General features: G+C 45.4%; 2 protein-coding genes across 2 annotated transcripts in view; both read right to left on the reverse strand.

Moving 5' to 3' along the window:
* Nucleotide 1: 1 nt before the first annotated feature.
* Nucleotides 2-7,541, reverse strand: prozb (protein Z, vitamin K-dependent plasma glycoprotein b). Its single transcript, XM_056300952.1, has 8 exons — nucleotides 7,440-7,541; nucleotides 6,042-6,205; nucleotides 5,823-5,847; nucleotides 5,508-5,678; nucleotides 5,021-5,152; nucleotides 4,806-4,891; nucleotides 2,873-3,011; nucleotides 2-1,819 (listed from the first exon to the last, which is right to left on the reverse strand). Exons 1-8 carry the CDS (start codon nucleotides 7,513-7,515, stop codon nucleotides 1,113-1,115), a joined length of 1,500 nt encoding a protein of 499 aa, XP_056156927.1. The 5' UTR covers nucleotides 7,516-7,541; the 3' UTR covers nucleotides 2-1,112.
* A 1,088-nt stretch (nucleotides 7,542-8,629) lies between these two features.
* The window catches only part of LOC130131795 (uncharacterized), a 35,670-nt gene continuing 28,538 nt past the window's right edge, over nucleotides 8,630-15,761 (reverse strand). Inside the window, exons 20-24 of the mRNA XM_056301571.1 lie at nucleotides 15,525-15,656; nucleotides 14,791-15,086; nucleotides 11,665-11,782; nucleotides 9,576-9,763; nucleotides 8,630-9,433 (exon numbers count right to left, since the gene is read on the reverse strand). Of these exons, the coding sequence (XP_056157546.1) occupies nucleotides 8,993-9,433; nucleotides 9,576-9,763; nucleotides 11,665-11,782; nucleotides 14,791-15,086; nucleotides 15,525-15,656 (1,175 nt within the window). The 3' untranslated portion in view covers nucleotides 8,630-8,992. The remainder of the gene's footprint in view (nucleotides 9,434-9,575; nucleotides 9,764-11,664; nucleotides 11,783-14,790; nucleotides 15,087-15,524; nucleotides 15,657-15,761) is intronic.

Raw genomic sequence — 15,761 nt, forward strand, 5'->3', positions numbered from 1 at the left:
TTCTCTCTCTACTTTAGATTCTATCCAATTTTTATTTACAACAAATTAAAATTACATTTACACATCACAATTACACCCCTGGTACAAGTATATGAGGCTAATCTGCTGATACGTTGAATAAGCAGCTAATTAACAGTTCCTGGTAAACAGCCTTGTAATGACTCCGTAGACCATGTAAGCCGTTTTATCATGGTTGACTTGACATACCACGCTCTCTCCATCCACCGGTGGGCGCTCCAAACACCCTTGGTTTTATTTGTATGTCCACAACTTTGGAGAAACTTTTTCAGGTAGAACGTGTTGGTAACTGCTGTATGAAAACCATCAACTTCCACGAGGATATTCTTCACTGGGATCACAGGAACTCTGTGCTGGTGACGGTACCTCATACCCAGATACATCGTCACCATGTACATAGTAAAGGACTCAATCTGGGACGTTTGCTTTAGGGATGCAAAGTGAAACCTACGCCCTCTAACAGTCACGTTCCTGCCAGAGAAGGATCTTCATTCATTTCTCCACTGAACAATTTTCGAGTCCATATCAGCAGTTATTGGAATCTCAGGCTTTTTGGGATACGTACAACAATAAACTGAAATTGGAAAAAAAAAAAAAAAAGTCAAATGGCTGTAAAAAGTTTATTTCTTCTGTAACTGCACAAAACTTATCGGTAACAGTTGACTCAAATCATATTTAAGTGGCATTTCAGCATCGATAAAACAATTTGACTTGATGGTTTCTTTTTGATAAAGGTTCTTATGGAGGACTCAAGCCATCTCACACTGAGGCAGGAGCTCTACTACCAGCGGGCGGCTGTAACGTCCTACCCTATATGTGTTGAACAAAGATCTTGAGTACTAAAATCTTCAACTCGTACAATTTAATGGGTAGAGACTGGGTGTTTCTCATGAGAAACTGCATTAAAGGATTACGTTTTATGATGTAAGCTCAAACAAATGATTGGACCTCTTGAGTTGGAACATTCCTGTAATTCACCGTGGTGCTCCCTTGTTGACACATCTAAAAATGGATTTAAAAGCAGTTTCACGCAAGACCACAAAAACATGAAGAAGCCTTTCCAAATGCAGTGCCTGCAGTAGAGTGGGTGGGGTTTAGGGTGGTGGGGTGGGATACGTAGTGACTTGTGGGGTCATGCTGGCCTCCTCCGCCAGGTCTAGTCTGACTCTGATCCAGGTTAGATACCGTGACAGTTTGGTGAACACCAGACCCATAACGCCTTCTTCGCTACAGCTGCTAGGCGACTGGGAGACCAGTAACCCTGTCAGAAATGCCGTGCCCCTCTCCTCCGTCGCCATGGGTGTCCCCGGCAAAAATTCACACTGTCTGTCACTCACCCCCGACCTCAATCCCTCAACACCCAGCTCACTTTGGCTCTGGCTTCCTGTTTGGGCCTTCCTGTCGTTTTCCCAGAGCTGCATTTCTTTCCTGCTCTGGTGGACAGTTGGCTTCCCTTGGTCTCCATTTTGGCTCCTCATGCAGAACATCTTGTTGCTGAGCGGGTGAGAGAGGTTGAGCTGATGGCGGCGGCAGTCGTCCAGCCTCAAATAAGACGGGCTCCGGTGTTGGGAAATACCGTTGTGGCCCTGTCTCGCCCCTGTAAGCCCCTCTTGCCCGGAGCGCATGAGCACATTTTCACTGAAGTCCTTGCTGGGAAGGCAGAGCTGGAAAAGGGCAGGGCCAAAGGTAAGGGGATAAGCCAATTGAAGGAGGGCCAGGTCGTTGTCGTGGCGCTCTCTGTGGAAAAGCTTGTGGATGTACATAGCCTGGATGGGGATCCTCACAGCTGAGGATGAGTTGCCTTAAGAGAGCGGACAAAACTGCTGTTATCACTTAATTATTTTTCATATTATCTGGTGAGACCATTTGAAACAATACCGACCGACAAAACTTTGGGTAATAAAAGTTAAAGTGTAAACAAATGCTATGCCATTAACACTACGCTAACCTATGCAGTTGAGCTAGCACTACAGGACAGTCCTCCAAAAAGCTCTACTAAAAACCTTCGGTCATCTCTTACCATGTCCCCCCACCCCTTCTCCCCAGTTGTATCCGGCCAATTACCCCACTCTTCTGAGCCGTTCCGGTCGCCGCTCCACCCCCTCTGCCGATCCGGGGAGGGCTGCAGACTACCACGTCTCCTCTGATACATGTGGAGTCGCCAGCCGCTTCTTTTCACCTGAGGAGTTTCACCAGGGGGACGTGGTGCGTGGCAGGATCACGCCATTCCCTCCAGTTCCCCCTCGAACAGACGCCCCGACCGACCAGAGGAGGCGCTCGTGCAGCGACCAGGACACATACCCACATCCCACATGCAGACGCGGCCAATTGTGTCTGTACGGACGCGGCCTCTTAGCAAAATGTTAATGAAGGACTTCATGAAGAAAACTGAGGTAGCGTCAGGGACTGTTACTCAGAATTGTTAAGCATCTAGTCCAGCAAGGTCAAAGGTTCAAGGTTGATTAACATTCATAGTGCAGCAACCAGGACACATAACCACATCCGGCTTCCCACACGCAGACACAGCCAATTGTGTTTGTGGGGACGTCCAACTAAGCCAGAGGTAACGCAGGGATTCGAACAGGCGATCCCTGTGTTGGTACGCTACCTGGACGCCTGAATACATCTCTTTTCAGAAATAACACAAAGCAGAGATTAACGCTTTTACACAGTGATGGACACTGAACCGCAATGCATTTAAATTACGATTCTACGAGGAGAGAATAACATTTTAAATGTGTTCTTGTTTGGGGGTTTTGAGGCCCTTCCATTATGACTGAATATAATGTGTCACCGGGGGTCTGTTTCTGTCGTCAACATCTGACTGTAGGTTGTTTTTACGAGCCAAACTCACCAGCGCGGATGCGGAGGTTTTTATGGTACGAGGAATACATGCCATCTGTGTACAGACAGCGGGCTGAGGTCAGTACAGAGCGCAGGCCGAGGACTGCCCCTCCACACAGCTCCACCCCGTTGCCATCCACCAGCAACACCTGGTGTCATAAAACAAACACACACCATGGTTTCAGATTCCTTCAATACAGGTAAGAACCTTTTAAAGCAGGCATAGGCAACATGGTCCAGAAAGGTCCGGTGTGGGTGCAGGTCTTTGTTCCCGCCACGAGTTACACACCCGAGTCTACAAATCAAGGTCCTTAGCAAAGACTATTGGTTGATCTATAGAATCAGGTGTGTAACTAATTGGTTGGAACAAAGACCCGCACCCACACCGGACCTTTCTGGACCATGTTGCCTATCCGTTTTAAAAGGACCGTTCACCCCAAAATCAAAAATACAAGTTTTTCCTCTTACCTGTAGTGCTATTTATCCATCTAGATCGTTTTGGTGCGAGTTGCCGAATTTTAGAGACATCAGCCATGAAGATGTCTGCCTTCTCTCGAATACAATGGAACTGGATGGCGCTCGGGCTGTGTTGCTCAAAGCGCCAAAGAAATACATTTGAAAAACTCAACGGCAATGTCTCCTCCCAGAAACCATGACCCGGTTACTCAAGGTAATCCACAGACCTTGTTGTGAGCAGTTTATAAGGGGCGCTATGACAGGTAGTGCAGCTATTTCTTCTTCTACAACGATTATTTCTTTGGCATTTGTCAACGCCAAAGAAAATGGCAGAGGTGTTTTGAGGAGAAACTAGCTGAGCTCGTTCGAGCATATGTGCACATTTACTATGGCAAGCCCTTTTAACATTTATATCTGTCACACCTGTGGCCTTGTGAGTGTAGGAACTATTTTCTTAGACTGAACTACACCTACGCGGAGCTTTGAGCAACGCAAGCCGAGTGCCTTCCAGTTCCACTGTACTCGAGAGAAGGCAGACATCTCTACAGCCGATATCTCCCAAACTCGGCAACTCACACCAAAACGATCTAGGTGGATTAATAGCACTACAGGTAAGAGGAAAAATGTGTATTTTTGATTTTGGGGTGAACTGTCCGTTTAAGGTGGGGGCAGAATGTAAGTTTCTCAGATACTAAACACTAAACTGAATAAAACTAGACTAAATGAAACAAAACTAAACTAAACAGGACTTAACGATGTAGACTAGGCATGTCATTATCCTATTCTTATTATCTTGTATGTAAGTGATTTGTGTTCGCAAGACTGTCTACACTACTTTCACTGTTTACACTTTTCTGTGACCGATGGTTTTAGCATGTTCTGTGGTTCTTTGTGGTCTTCACATGTTTCTTCCTGGATGATACAGAATGAGAGCACTATTCAGTCGTATGCATTTGGACATGCTTCATGCCGGTCAAGAGTTCAGAAAATGTTTAGGGGATAAAATCCAAACTATTGTTGATGAACCATCTTGTCAGTTTTCACATGTGAAGACAGACAGGTGTGGGGGACCAACACTGTGTCAACCATGACCCTGTGTCCTGTCTCCAATGTCCAGACAGCGGACAGACAGGTTGTGTTGTATTATTATAAGTTGTTGGGTTGAAATAAACGTGTAGTCATTCCAGGAGAATATGTTGGGTCTTAGATGAGACTAGTGGCTACTTTTTTTAAGAAATACGTGATATATTATTGCAACAGTCAGAACTGGTGGATTCTTGATGACTTTTAATTATTGATAGTTAACGGGAAACAAGCATGTAGGTAAAAGCCATGAGTGAAAGGAACGTCACGATTAACCATTAGAGAAAATGTCGGAATGGTGGCAGGTCAGGGGTGGATGATGGGTGTTTAGTCTTATCCAACTGTCTTAGAGTCCAACAATAAGACTGGGAAAAGACTAGACAGCTGTCTGGAAGAACACCTACCTGCCAGGGACAGCGCCCACTAGAACAGATGGGAGCAGCTGTGTGTGTCTTGTCAGATGGAGATCCCCTTCCACATGGATGTTTCACTGGAGAAATAAAGCACAATATTAAAAAAAAAAACTTCAGAAAGTGAGAAAGGAATAACGACAGAACAAACTAAAATGTCTATGTTTGACATTCAGGTAGAGAGAGGGAGACATGGACAGATATCGGACCTTCTGGTACGCATCTCTGTCCGTCAGAGTCAAGTGTGTATCCTGTCGTGCAGGAGCATGTGAAAGTACTGTAAGACACCGTGCAGAACTGCTCACATGCTCTAGGACCCTCTATAGGACACTCTATAAAATCTGAGACAAACACACACACACGTATAAACACAGTAAGACACATATGCAAACACGTGTATACCTCCTCACACAAACTAAAGGTATTATTGGCTGTTTTAAATGCATTTCTAACTCCTCTATTTTGAGATAAAGTCTGCGATTCTCTCGCTCTCCCTCTGTCAAGTCAATTTATTTGTATAGCCCAAGATCACAAATTACAAATTTGCCTCAGTGGACTTTACAGCAAAACAGCATCTTGTCCTTACACCCTCGCATCGGATAAGGAGCAACTCCCTAAAAAAAAAAAAAAAAAACTTTAACAGGGAGAAAAAATAGGAAGAAACTTCAGGGAGAGCAACAGACACCTCAGTGTTACCTGGAGCGATGACTTGTGGTTCTTTTAACAGTAGGGTTTCCACTTTGATCACACTGCCAAGCTCACAGTTCACCCCATAGTAAGGCTGAGTGCAGTTACATAAGAACCCCCCCACCCTGTCCGTACAGGACCCTTCATTAAGGCATGGGTTTGGAATACACTGGTCCCCATCTGGGGGGAGGGGGGAGGGAGAGAGAGAGAGAGAGAGAGAGAGAGAGAGAGAGAGAGAGAGAGAGAATTCCATTTATACATGCATATAGTGCACAGAGATGTACCAAATGACAAGAAAGAGCAACGTGAAAAGAAAAAACTCACCATAATAAACAGTCCAGAAGGCAACCTGAGAGCAGAACAGGTAGAGAAATATCGATTTATTCAACAGACATTTTTAGACCTCCAACCAGTAGCCATCATTTTTAAACTGTTGGGGAGCTTCGGGGTCTTCACTAATGTGACTGATTGCTGAACATCTCTTGGACTTGGAGAATGACGTGAGGCTACTGGCAATAATAGGAGTCGTACTATAATGCTTACGGTTTGTGGGGTGTTTTCAAAGTATTCCCGGGCCTCCTCGTAGCTGCAGAACTCCTCATAGCACTCCCTTTCCAGGTTCCCTTGCAACACCTCCTCCACGAAAAAGGTGTTGGCCCGTTTGGACCGCAGGAACACACTTTGGGCCTGCGGTACCAGCCGAAATGCTAAGACAGGGAGAGACGTTATTAATGTAGCCGGTTATTTTCTTGCCCGGTGCGGGATTCGATACGAGGTGTACTGCACCACAAGGCGACGTCACTAACCGCTCGGCTAAAGGGTCAGACCCGTTAGCTAGGGGCTAACGTGTCTTATTAGTAGTTTACATGAATAACCCTCTCAGACTACACGAATTCGACAGGATTTTGTCAAAAAAAAATGTAGGCGAGAAATAGCGGAAGCACTTCGGCAACTCAGTGAGTAGCTGGTTAAGCTATTGTACACTAGTAATAAGACACGTTAGCCCCTAGCTACCGGGTCTGACCCTTTAGCCGAGCGGTTAGCCACGTCGCCTTGTGGCGCAGTACAACCCGTATCGAATCCCGCACCGGGCAAGAAAGTAACCAGTTAAGCTACGCTAGGTTGTCGTCCCCTAGCTGCATCGGCGTCCACAATCGTTTTTTGTTCCGTTTTGGGGTTGTTTTTTTTTTCGTTTCTCAACACAAGACTGCCAGCATCACACGCAGCGTTTCCGTAGCCATGATTGATAATGTAAACTACTAATAAGACACGTTAGCCCCTAGCTAACGGGTCTGACCCTTTAGCCGAGCGGTTAGTGACGTCGCCTTGTGGTGCAGTACACCCCGTATCGAATCCCGCACCGGGCAAGAAAATAACCGGTTACATTGGTGGCAGCGGTGGGATCCGGAAGTGTGCAGATCCTCAGAAGTCTCTTCGGAGCGCGGGAAGAACAAAGCGCGACGGCGCGCTTCCGGGAGAGGTTGACGACTGTAAACTACCAATAAGACACGTTAGCCCCTATTTAACGGGCCTGACTCTTTAGCCGAGCGGTTAGTGACGGCGCCTTGTGGTGCAGCACACCCGTATCGAATCCCGCACCGGGCAAGAAAACAACCGGTTACACTTGTGTATGTATGTAGACATGAAGACTTAAAGGTTGTGTTTGAACGGAGCCGTGACGCGTCCAACCGTCTTTCTGAATGACGGCAGTTGCGGACAAGGATATCAGTTCTGCCGTGTCCTTGCGCAGTTTTACTCACAAATGGCTCAGAACAGCATTATTTGCTCTACTTGACATCAAGTTAAAGATAAAACCGGAGAATTTAAATCCAGAGTCCGACGTCTCCACAAGCTCCGCACCACTGAAATCTGCCAAAATTCGCTGTCAAACGAGACCTCCTGCCACGAGGCATGCGGACAGCATGCTGTCGGGGATCTTACCTCGTGCTTGGTGGCTGAGGACCTGAAGGAAGCACGCGAAGAGGGCCACACAGTACAGTCGGCGGCGAGACGCCATGACGGTTAAAAACCGATGGAGCAACAAGGCGCTGGGGCACCAACCTGCTGCACTGTAAACCCCCCCCCACACACACACACTCTCACACACACTCACGAACAAACACACACAACAGAGACACTCACACAGGCCGAGAGTGATGACGCATGCAAATGCACACGGCCAGGTGAATGATCTTTGGATGCTAACAAATGGTGGAGGAATGATCCCCTGTGGGCCGGGTTCAAACCAACAACTCTCCAAAAGATGTTTGTTGAGGTCAACTGGTTTAATCAACAGCAACCCTCAACACAGTTAAACCACATGACGTCCTCCTTACAACCTGTTTCTCTCCCCCCCTCCCCCTCCCACAACTAAGCAGGCAGAGGAGGATTCGTCCGGCTCATAAAGGGTTAAACCGCAGGGCCTCTGTTGCCAACAAACACGTTGTCCTCCGTGTTCCCATCTCTCAGCGAACAGCCTGTCCTTTCTGTGGGCGCGCGCGCGCGCGCACACGCACGCACACAGCCAAGCAAACACAAACAGCCCCTGCGGCCCACCGTTTCCCTGAACAGGTGACCTTTGAACCTTTAGGATATTTCGTGGCGCAAGATGAACGATGACGAGCATGTCCCAGCACCCTTCATCCTCCCCTTTTCTGTTTGACTATGTTAGCATCCATTTGTCTGTCACTGTTGTCTGCACATCTTAGTATCTGCCATTCTGCACGTCTCATCCGTCTTCCCTCTCTATACGACCATCTCCATCTAACTACTCGTCCATTATTAATCAGTCTGTACCCACCTATCCATATCTGTCCATCCATATCTACCCAACCATATTTACGTTTACATTTTCTTGGGTGAATGAATAAAGCGCTGATTGCCTCTCTCTGGATAAATAAAAACTTTCAGGTAAAGGGGACTGTTAAAACCAGTATGTTAAAAAAAATCACTTCAAATAACAACAAAGTATCTCTAAAAAGTTGCTTTTAGGAAAAAGACAAAAGAAGGCTCGCTTTCTCATTGCCATCTTTACATCTTCTACACTGGGGTTTTAAACACGCGACTATTTCAACACTTTAATGACAGGGCCGACCTTCAGTTCGGCTATGAAAAACTAGACGACTCGGAAATTAACCGGAATTTTATTCATGTGATTCCTCCACGTTGACGACACAATAATCACAACATTTGCCCTTGTACACGATTTGCCGGCGCAGCAACTCACATTACATTTGATTAAAATTGTAGCGACAGAAAACAGACGAATCTCTGTTCAGACTTGTTTATAAAATTAAAAGCACAATTTCATTAATATAATCTCTACATTATTTATTGTCATTGCTCTCTCCCCACTTTAGAACGGTGTTGACATTGTCCACTCCTTACAATGTTGAACCAAACCCCCAAATATTGTGTCGATGCTTGCAGCCCAGGTTTCAGGATGATTTTCATATAGACAGATACACTGAAGCCACAATGCTCGCCTCTTTGTCTCACGCCCAGAGCCTTTTGATGTGGGCGGTGTCTCTCTTCAGCCTGCCTGCCTCTGGTGTGGCGTCAGTAGGCTTGACGTCGGGTATCAGCCTCCTCATTTTATCCTTGATCCAGCCAACGTACTTGGACACCTGTGTGTAGATGCCGTACTTCTTGCGGCGAGCGCAGCCCTCACCCCAGCTCACCACGCCCGTCAAAAAGTATGTGTCCCGATAGCGGGTGACGTGTGGTCCGCCGCTGTCCCCCTGACACGCGTCCTTTTCTATGTCACTGTATCCGGCGCAGAACATACGGTGGGATATGGGGAACTTACTCGACTCCTTGCATTCGGCGCGGTCCACAAAGGGCATGGTGAGGCGCTGCAGGGTGGTAGAGGGTTTGTGCCCTTCTCCCAGCCGGCCAAACCCACTCACTAAACCCTCCGTTTGACGCATCAGGACCTGAAGAGAGAAGGGAAGAGAAGTGTAAAACAATGAATGCCTTGTAAGGTGTCATGTAAAATTGTACTGAATGCAAATCTGTGTCTTCGGCAACAAATGAAAAGCGTCAGTCAAACTTGAGCCTTAAACATTCGGCGGAAACCTTTTCAGCAAAGCGGGTCTTGGGCAGGCAGGCCGGCAGGACGTACTGGGTGAATGTAATGGGTCTGGTGAGTTTGATGAGGGCAATGTCATTGTGGTAGGTGTCTTTTCTGTAGTTTCTGTGAATCAGGACTGATTCCACGTCATGGACTGCCTCATGACCTTCCGAGAGCGAAGTATCAAACTCTCCTGCAGAGAACAGGCAGAATCCTTTTTTAACATCACCATTTAATACAAATAGAAGATTCCAGTATCCACACCTCAATCAAACTGTGATTCATGCATCAAAATGGAATGTTACAGAGCCCTTGAATGGCCACATCGTTTTTTTTTCCTCGTTTGTGCTCTTGTTTTACTAAATCCCTTGTTCTTGGAGTTTGGTAAAGTTGGAAATATGTTCAGACTCGAACTTCCTGGATCACATCTCATAAGCGAAACGTTGCTGAAAGCCGAAAAATGAAAGCAACTTTATTCGACATTGTATTCTTACAACGAATTGTATTTTTACAATGAATTTGTTCTCTGCATTTAACCCATCTTATTGTATAGAAGCAGCGGGCAGAAGCAGTGGGCTGCTGCAGCGCCCAACTCCAGTTCTTCCTTAGCGAAATGTTGTTAAAACACAAACAGCACCTCTTTCCTACCGTAGTAAGGTAGACAACGAGCTACAAACTTATTTTCACCAAAACGAGCTGTCCCCTAAGCTGGACAAATAACATTGGTCTCTGTGTACAGCAGGCTGAGAGATGTGTGTACAGGAACCGTCTAAAAAGTGCAGCACAGAAAGGAGAGACTACAAGAATATTCAATAACTTCACTCTTATATAGTGTACTACTACTACTACTACTACTACTACTACTACTACTTTAAGCTGCACCGTTAGGGGTCGCCACAGCGGATCATCCGTTTCCATTTCTTCTTGTCCTCGGCATGTTCCTCTGTCACACCAGAGGAGGTTTATGAATGTGGTGAGGCATGTCTTTCCTCACATCCATAAACCTCCTCTTTGGCCTTATGCCTCTTCTCTGGCAGCTCCACCATATTCACCATCCTTCTCCCAATATACCCAGCATCTCTCCTCCACACATGTCCAAACCATCTTAAATGTGCCTCTTGCTTTGTCTCCAAACCGTCCAACCTGAGCTGTCCCTCTAATATAATCTTATATAACTCTTATATAGTGTAGTGTCCCCAAAATCCCTTCACACATCAATGGTGTCCTTTTGGTTATACTACACAAACTTAGTTTGGAAAAATGTCCTTTTGTATAATTCTCTTATGTAGGAGTGAAGTTATTGAATATTTTACACAATAAAAATTCCCCAAAATTATGCAAAAGCACATTTTTCCAAAGTAAGTTTTGCAATAAAACCAACAGGAGACCATTGACGTGTAAAGTGATTCTGAGGACACCACACTGTATAAGAGTAGAAGTTATTGAATATTTTTGTAGTATCTCTTTTCGGTGTTTAGACGGTCCCTGTGCACCCATCCCACAACAGGCTGTACATAAAGAACAACGTTATTTGTCCAGCTTATTTGAACAGCTCATTTTGGTGAAAATTAGGTCGTAGCTCATTGTCTACCTTACTACGGAAAGGAAAAGGAAAGAGGCATCATTTGTGTTGTAACAACGTTTCGCTGATGAGTTATTGATCCGGGAAGTTCAAATCTGAATATATTTCCAACTTTACTGGACCCAAAGGACATGTGATTTAGTAAAACCAGCGCACAAACTAGAAAAAAAAAGAAAGAAAAGATGTGATCACTCAGGAGCTCTGCAGAATGTAATGCTTTTTGCATGAAACCAAGTTAAAAGGGTCAGGGAGATAAAAAAAAAAAAACGAAGCATTTTCCTCTACACAGGATATAAGAGCCAGCCATGGATTAACATGCTAATTTACAGTTTTAATGTGGCAACTTTCAACTAACCTAACCCACTCTTTAATGAGTGCATTCAAATTCAATATGGGTGGCACTAGTGGGAACTAACCTTAGCCCTGGCACTATTAGTGTCTTGCTTTACCCATTGCTAGATATAATGTGCGTGTTTGATCACAGCCGGCTCTGACTCCCTGAGAGGACCTACCGACAACCACGTAGATGTAACGTGATTGTTTCATGCAGTGGGCGGCAGTCACGATGATGTAATTATTGATGACGGTTCCTCCACAGAATCCTAGGTGCTCCTCGTTCATGATGAGAGCCTAGGAGGGTAAGGAGGAGAAATGTCTGAAAGAACTCCTGCTGATGTGTTCCCAAATAATAAATGCATGTATTTTTTAAAGACTTAAACCTAAGCTCAACTAAAACCTAAACCCCTTTTGTGAGTTTTCCCACTATCTACAATTGGAAAAACAAAATTTTCCCCTCCCTTTTTCTCCCCAATTGTACTTGGCCAATTACCCCACTCTCCCGACCCGTCCCGGTCATTGCTCCACCCCCTCTGCCGATCCAGGGAGGGCTGCAGACTACCACGTGTCTCCTCCGATACATGTGGAATTGCCAGCCGCTTCTTTTCACCTGACACTGAGGAGTTTCACCAGGGGGACGTAGCGTGTGGGAGGATCACACTATTCTCCCGTTCCCCCTCCCCCCGAACAGACGCCCCAACTGACAAGAGGAGGTGTTAGTGCAGCGCCCAGGACATTCAGTGCATCCGGAAAGTATTCACACCCCTTCACTTTCCCCACATTTTGTTATGTTACAGCCTTATTCCAAAATGGATTAAATTCCTTTTTTTTCCCCTCACCAATCTACACATGAAAAAGTGAAAAAGGTTTTGTAGAAATTTTTGCAAATTTATTAAAAATAAAAAACTGAAATATTGCATGTACATAAGTAGTCACACCCTTTGCTATGACACTCAAAATTGATCTCAGGCTCATCCTGTTTCCACTGATCATCCTTGAGATGTTTTACATCTTGATTGGAGTCCACCTGTAGTAAATTCAATTGATTGGACATGATTTGGAAAGGCACACATCTGTCTATATAAGGTCCCACTGTTGACAGTACATGTCAGAGCAGAAACCAAGCCATGAAGTCAAAGGAATTGACCTTTCGCGAAGTAGCGCCCCAGAACAGTGCTTGTCCAATCCTACCTTAGCAACGGTCCGTCCAGCTTTCAAACACACAACAAAATGCTGAAACGGTGTGCCTATGGGATCTGCAAATCGGATACTAGATATCTGAAAAGTTTGGAGGGGGTGTAATTTTCTTTCCCTTCCCGAAACCCAGAACGCAAGAAGCGCAATGTCGGCAATAGATTTCGCAGTATAGCAGACCCCATGGCCAGCTTAATCCATCCAAATCAACAAAAATACCTGCCTGCTCCAAGCTAAGCTTGCTACTAGCTATTATTGATAGCTAATACAGCTAACGTATTATTACGGTTACTTTTACCCACACAATGCGCTGATTTCTTCCTTCATGTTTTGGTGTTTTCCGGCTACTTCCTGGATAGTTCTGAAATGCTTGACAGGCATAGCAACAGTAACTAAGGGGGGCGGGACTTTGCGAAAGGTCAGTTGTCTGTGGACCTCCGAGACAGGATTGTATCGAGGCACAGATCTGGGGAAGGGTACAAAAAAATGTCTACAGCTTTGAAGGTCCCAAAGAGCACAGTGGTCTCCATCATTCGTAAATGGAAGAAGTTTGGATCCACCAGGACTCTTCCTAGAGCTGGCCGCCCAGCTAAACTGAGCAATTGGGGGAAAAGGGCCTTGGTCAGGGAGGTGACCAAGAACCCAATGGTCACTCTGACAGAGCTCCAGCGTTCCCCTGTCGAGATGGGAGAACCTTCCAGAAGGACAACCATCTCTGCAGCACTCCACCAATCAGGCCTTTATGGTAGAGTGGCCAGACGGAAGCCTCTGCTCAGTAAAAGGCACATGACAGCCCGCTTGGAGTTTGCCAGAAAGCACCTAAAGGACTCTCGGACCATGAGAAACAAGATTCTCTGGTCTGATGAAACCAAGATTGAACTCTTTGGCCTGAATGCCAAACGTCACGTCTGGAGCAAACCAGGCCCCTCCATCACCTTGCTAATACCATCCCTACAGTGAAGCATGGTGGTGGCAGCATCATGCTGTGGGGATGTTTTTCAGTGGCAGGAACTGGGAGACTAGTCAGGATCGAGGGAAAGATGAATGGAGCAAAGTACAGAGAGATCCTTGATGAAAACCTGCTCCAGAGCGCTCAGGACCTCAGACCGGGGCGAAGGTTTACCTTTCAACACGACAACGACCCTAAGCACACAGCCAAGACAACGAAGGAGTGGCTTCGGGACAAGTCTGTGAATGTCCTTGAGTGGCCCAGCCAGAGCCCAGACTTGAACCCCATCGAACATCTCTGGAAAGACCTGAAAATAGCTGTGCAGCGACGCTCCCCATCTAACCTTACAGAGCTCGAGAGGATCTGCAGAGAACAATGGGAGAAATACCCCAAATATAGGTGTGCCAAGCTTGTAGCTTCATACCCAAGAAGACTTGAGGCTGTAATTGCAGCCAAGGGTGCCTCAACCAAGTACTGAGTAAAGGGTGTGAATACTTATGTACATGCAATATTTCAGTTTTTTATTTTTAATAGATTTGCAAAAATTTCTACAAAACCTTTTTTGCTTTGTCATTATGGGGTATTGTGTGTAGATTGATGAGAAACAAAGGAATTTAATCCATTTTGGAATAAGGCTGTAACATAACAAAATGTGGGGAAAGTGAAGGGGTGTGAATACTTTCCGGATGCACTGTATTACCCACATCCGGCTTCCCACCTACAGGCACGGCCAATTGTGTCTGTGGGGATGCCCGACCAAGCCGGAGGTAACATGGGGATGCAATCCAGCGAGCTCCGTGTTGGTAAGCAACAGAATAGACTGCTACGTTACCCAGGCGCCTGTAAAACCAGTTTTAAATGCTAGGCTGATGTTGGGAACAAGTGAAGTAAGTATAACATAAATACAGCTACAGCTAATGGGTCAATTTGATTTAGGTGTGCTTTTGACCCAGCATTTGACAAAATTATTGGCTGTGATCAATTCTTGCTCATTGCCTCACCTAAATCAAACAGACCCATCAATAATCTTACTATTATCTGCAGTTGTGTTTATCCTGCTATACTTAGATCACTTGGTCCCAAGATCACCCCAGCACTCAAATGGTTTTTCAACTTTAGATGGTAGCAGACTCACTAAAGTGGCATAGTGGCATCCTACCTGCCAGGGACACTCCCCAGGGGGGCATTCCTCTCCGTTGACAATGCGCGCGTGGCTGAGCCTATTTTGGACCACTGGGTCCTCCATCACCATGTCGTCTTGGTAGTCACCCCCCTGCAGCCAGCTTATGTTGCTCGGGGGAATCTGGAACATTGGGAGATGAAGGTTCAGAATGTCCACCTCTCCGGTAGAGTTATTGTCGAGGTCCATGGAGTTTGTGTTTGTATCGTTGGGTCGAATGTGTCCGAAATTACTGCGGGTGCCTTTGCCGATGATATGGCCACATTTGTAGGTCTCTGTGAGGAAAAGTCTAAGTCAGTTTCAAGGCCCAGGGTTTGTATGAACTACTTTAAGACAATCTTCTAAGGCTCCCTAAAATCTAAGAACACTTTGGTATTCAAAACACTACATAAAAACACACTGTTGGAAAAAAAAAAGCTCACAATACACGATGATATATACAGTTTGAACTATAATAAACAATACTGCCAAAACAGATGCAAATGTTATATAAAAAACAGTAATGAGACAATACAGTTCTCAAATACCCTTAAAACACATACAATACATACATATAAAAATACATGTAGCTTATTAAACAAAACAAAGGAACTAAAATACTGATGGCAAAAATTAAACATTGCATTTACTATAATACTATTTGGTGATTTGAAACTATATTTTTCTGCTTTATTATCTTTGTGTGTGTGTGTGTGTGTGTGTTTCTCGCTCACCATTAGAGAAACAGGACTTGTCGTCTGAATCCAGGACGTATCCGTCTGCACAGCTGCAGAGCACTTTCCCATCCATGATGTCACAGAAATGTTCACAGCCTCCGTTTTCATTCTCACACAGCCCAGGAATCTCTGCAAAAAAGTCAAACACTGAAATTCCACAACATCAGCCACACACCCAGTCCACTCAATCTATATTTATGACACACACTCGGTCTATTCAGTCTCTGTCAACAA

The sequence above is a fragment of the Lampris incognitus genome, chromosome 21, assembly GCF_029633865.1.
Source record: "Lampris incognitus isolate fLamInc1 chromosome 21, fLamInc1.hap2, whole genome shotgun sequence".
Taxonomy (NCBI): domain Eukaryota; kingdom Metazoa; phylum Chordata; class Actinopteri; order Lampriformes; family Lampridae; genus Lampris; species Lampris incognitus.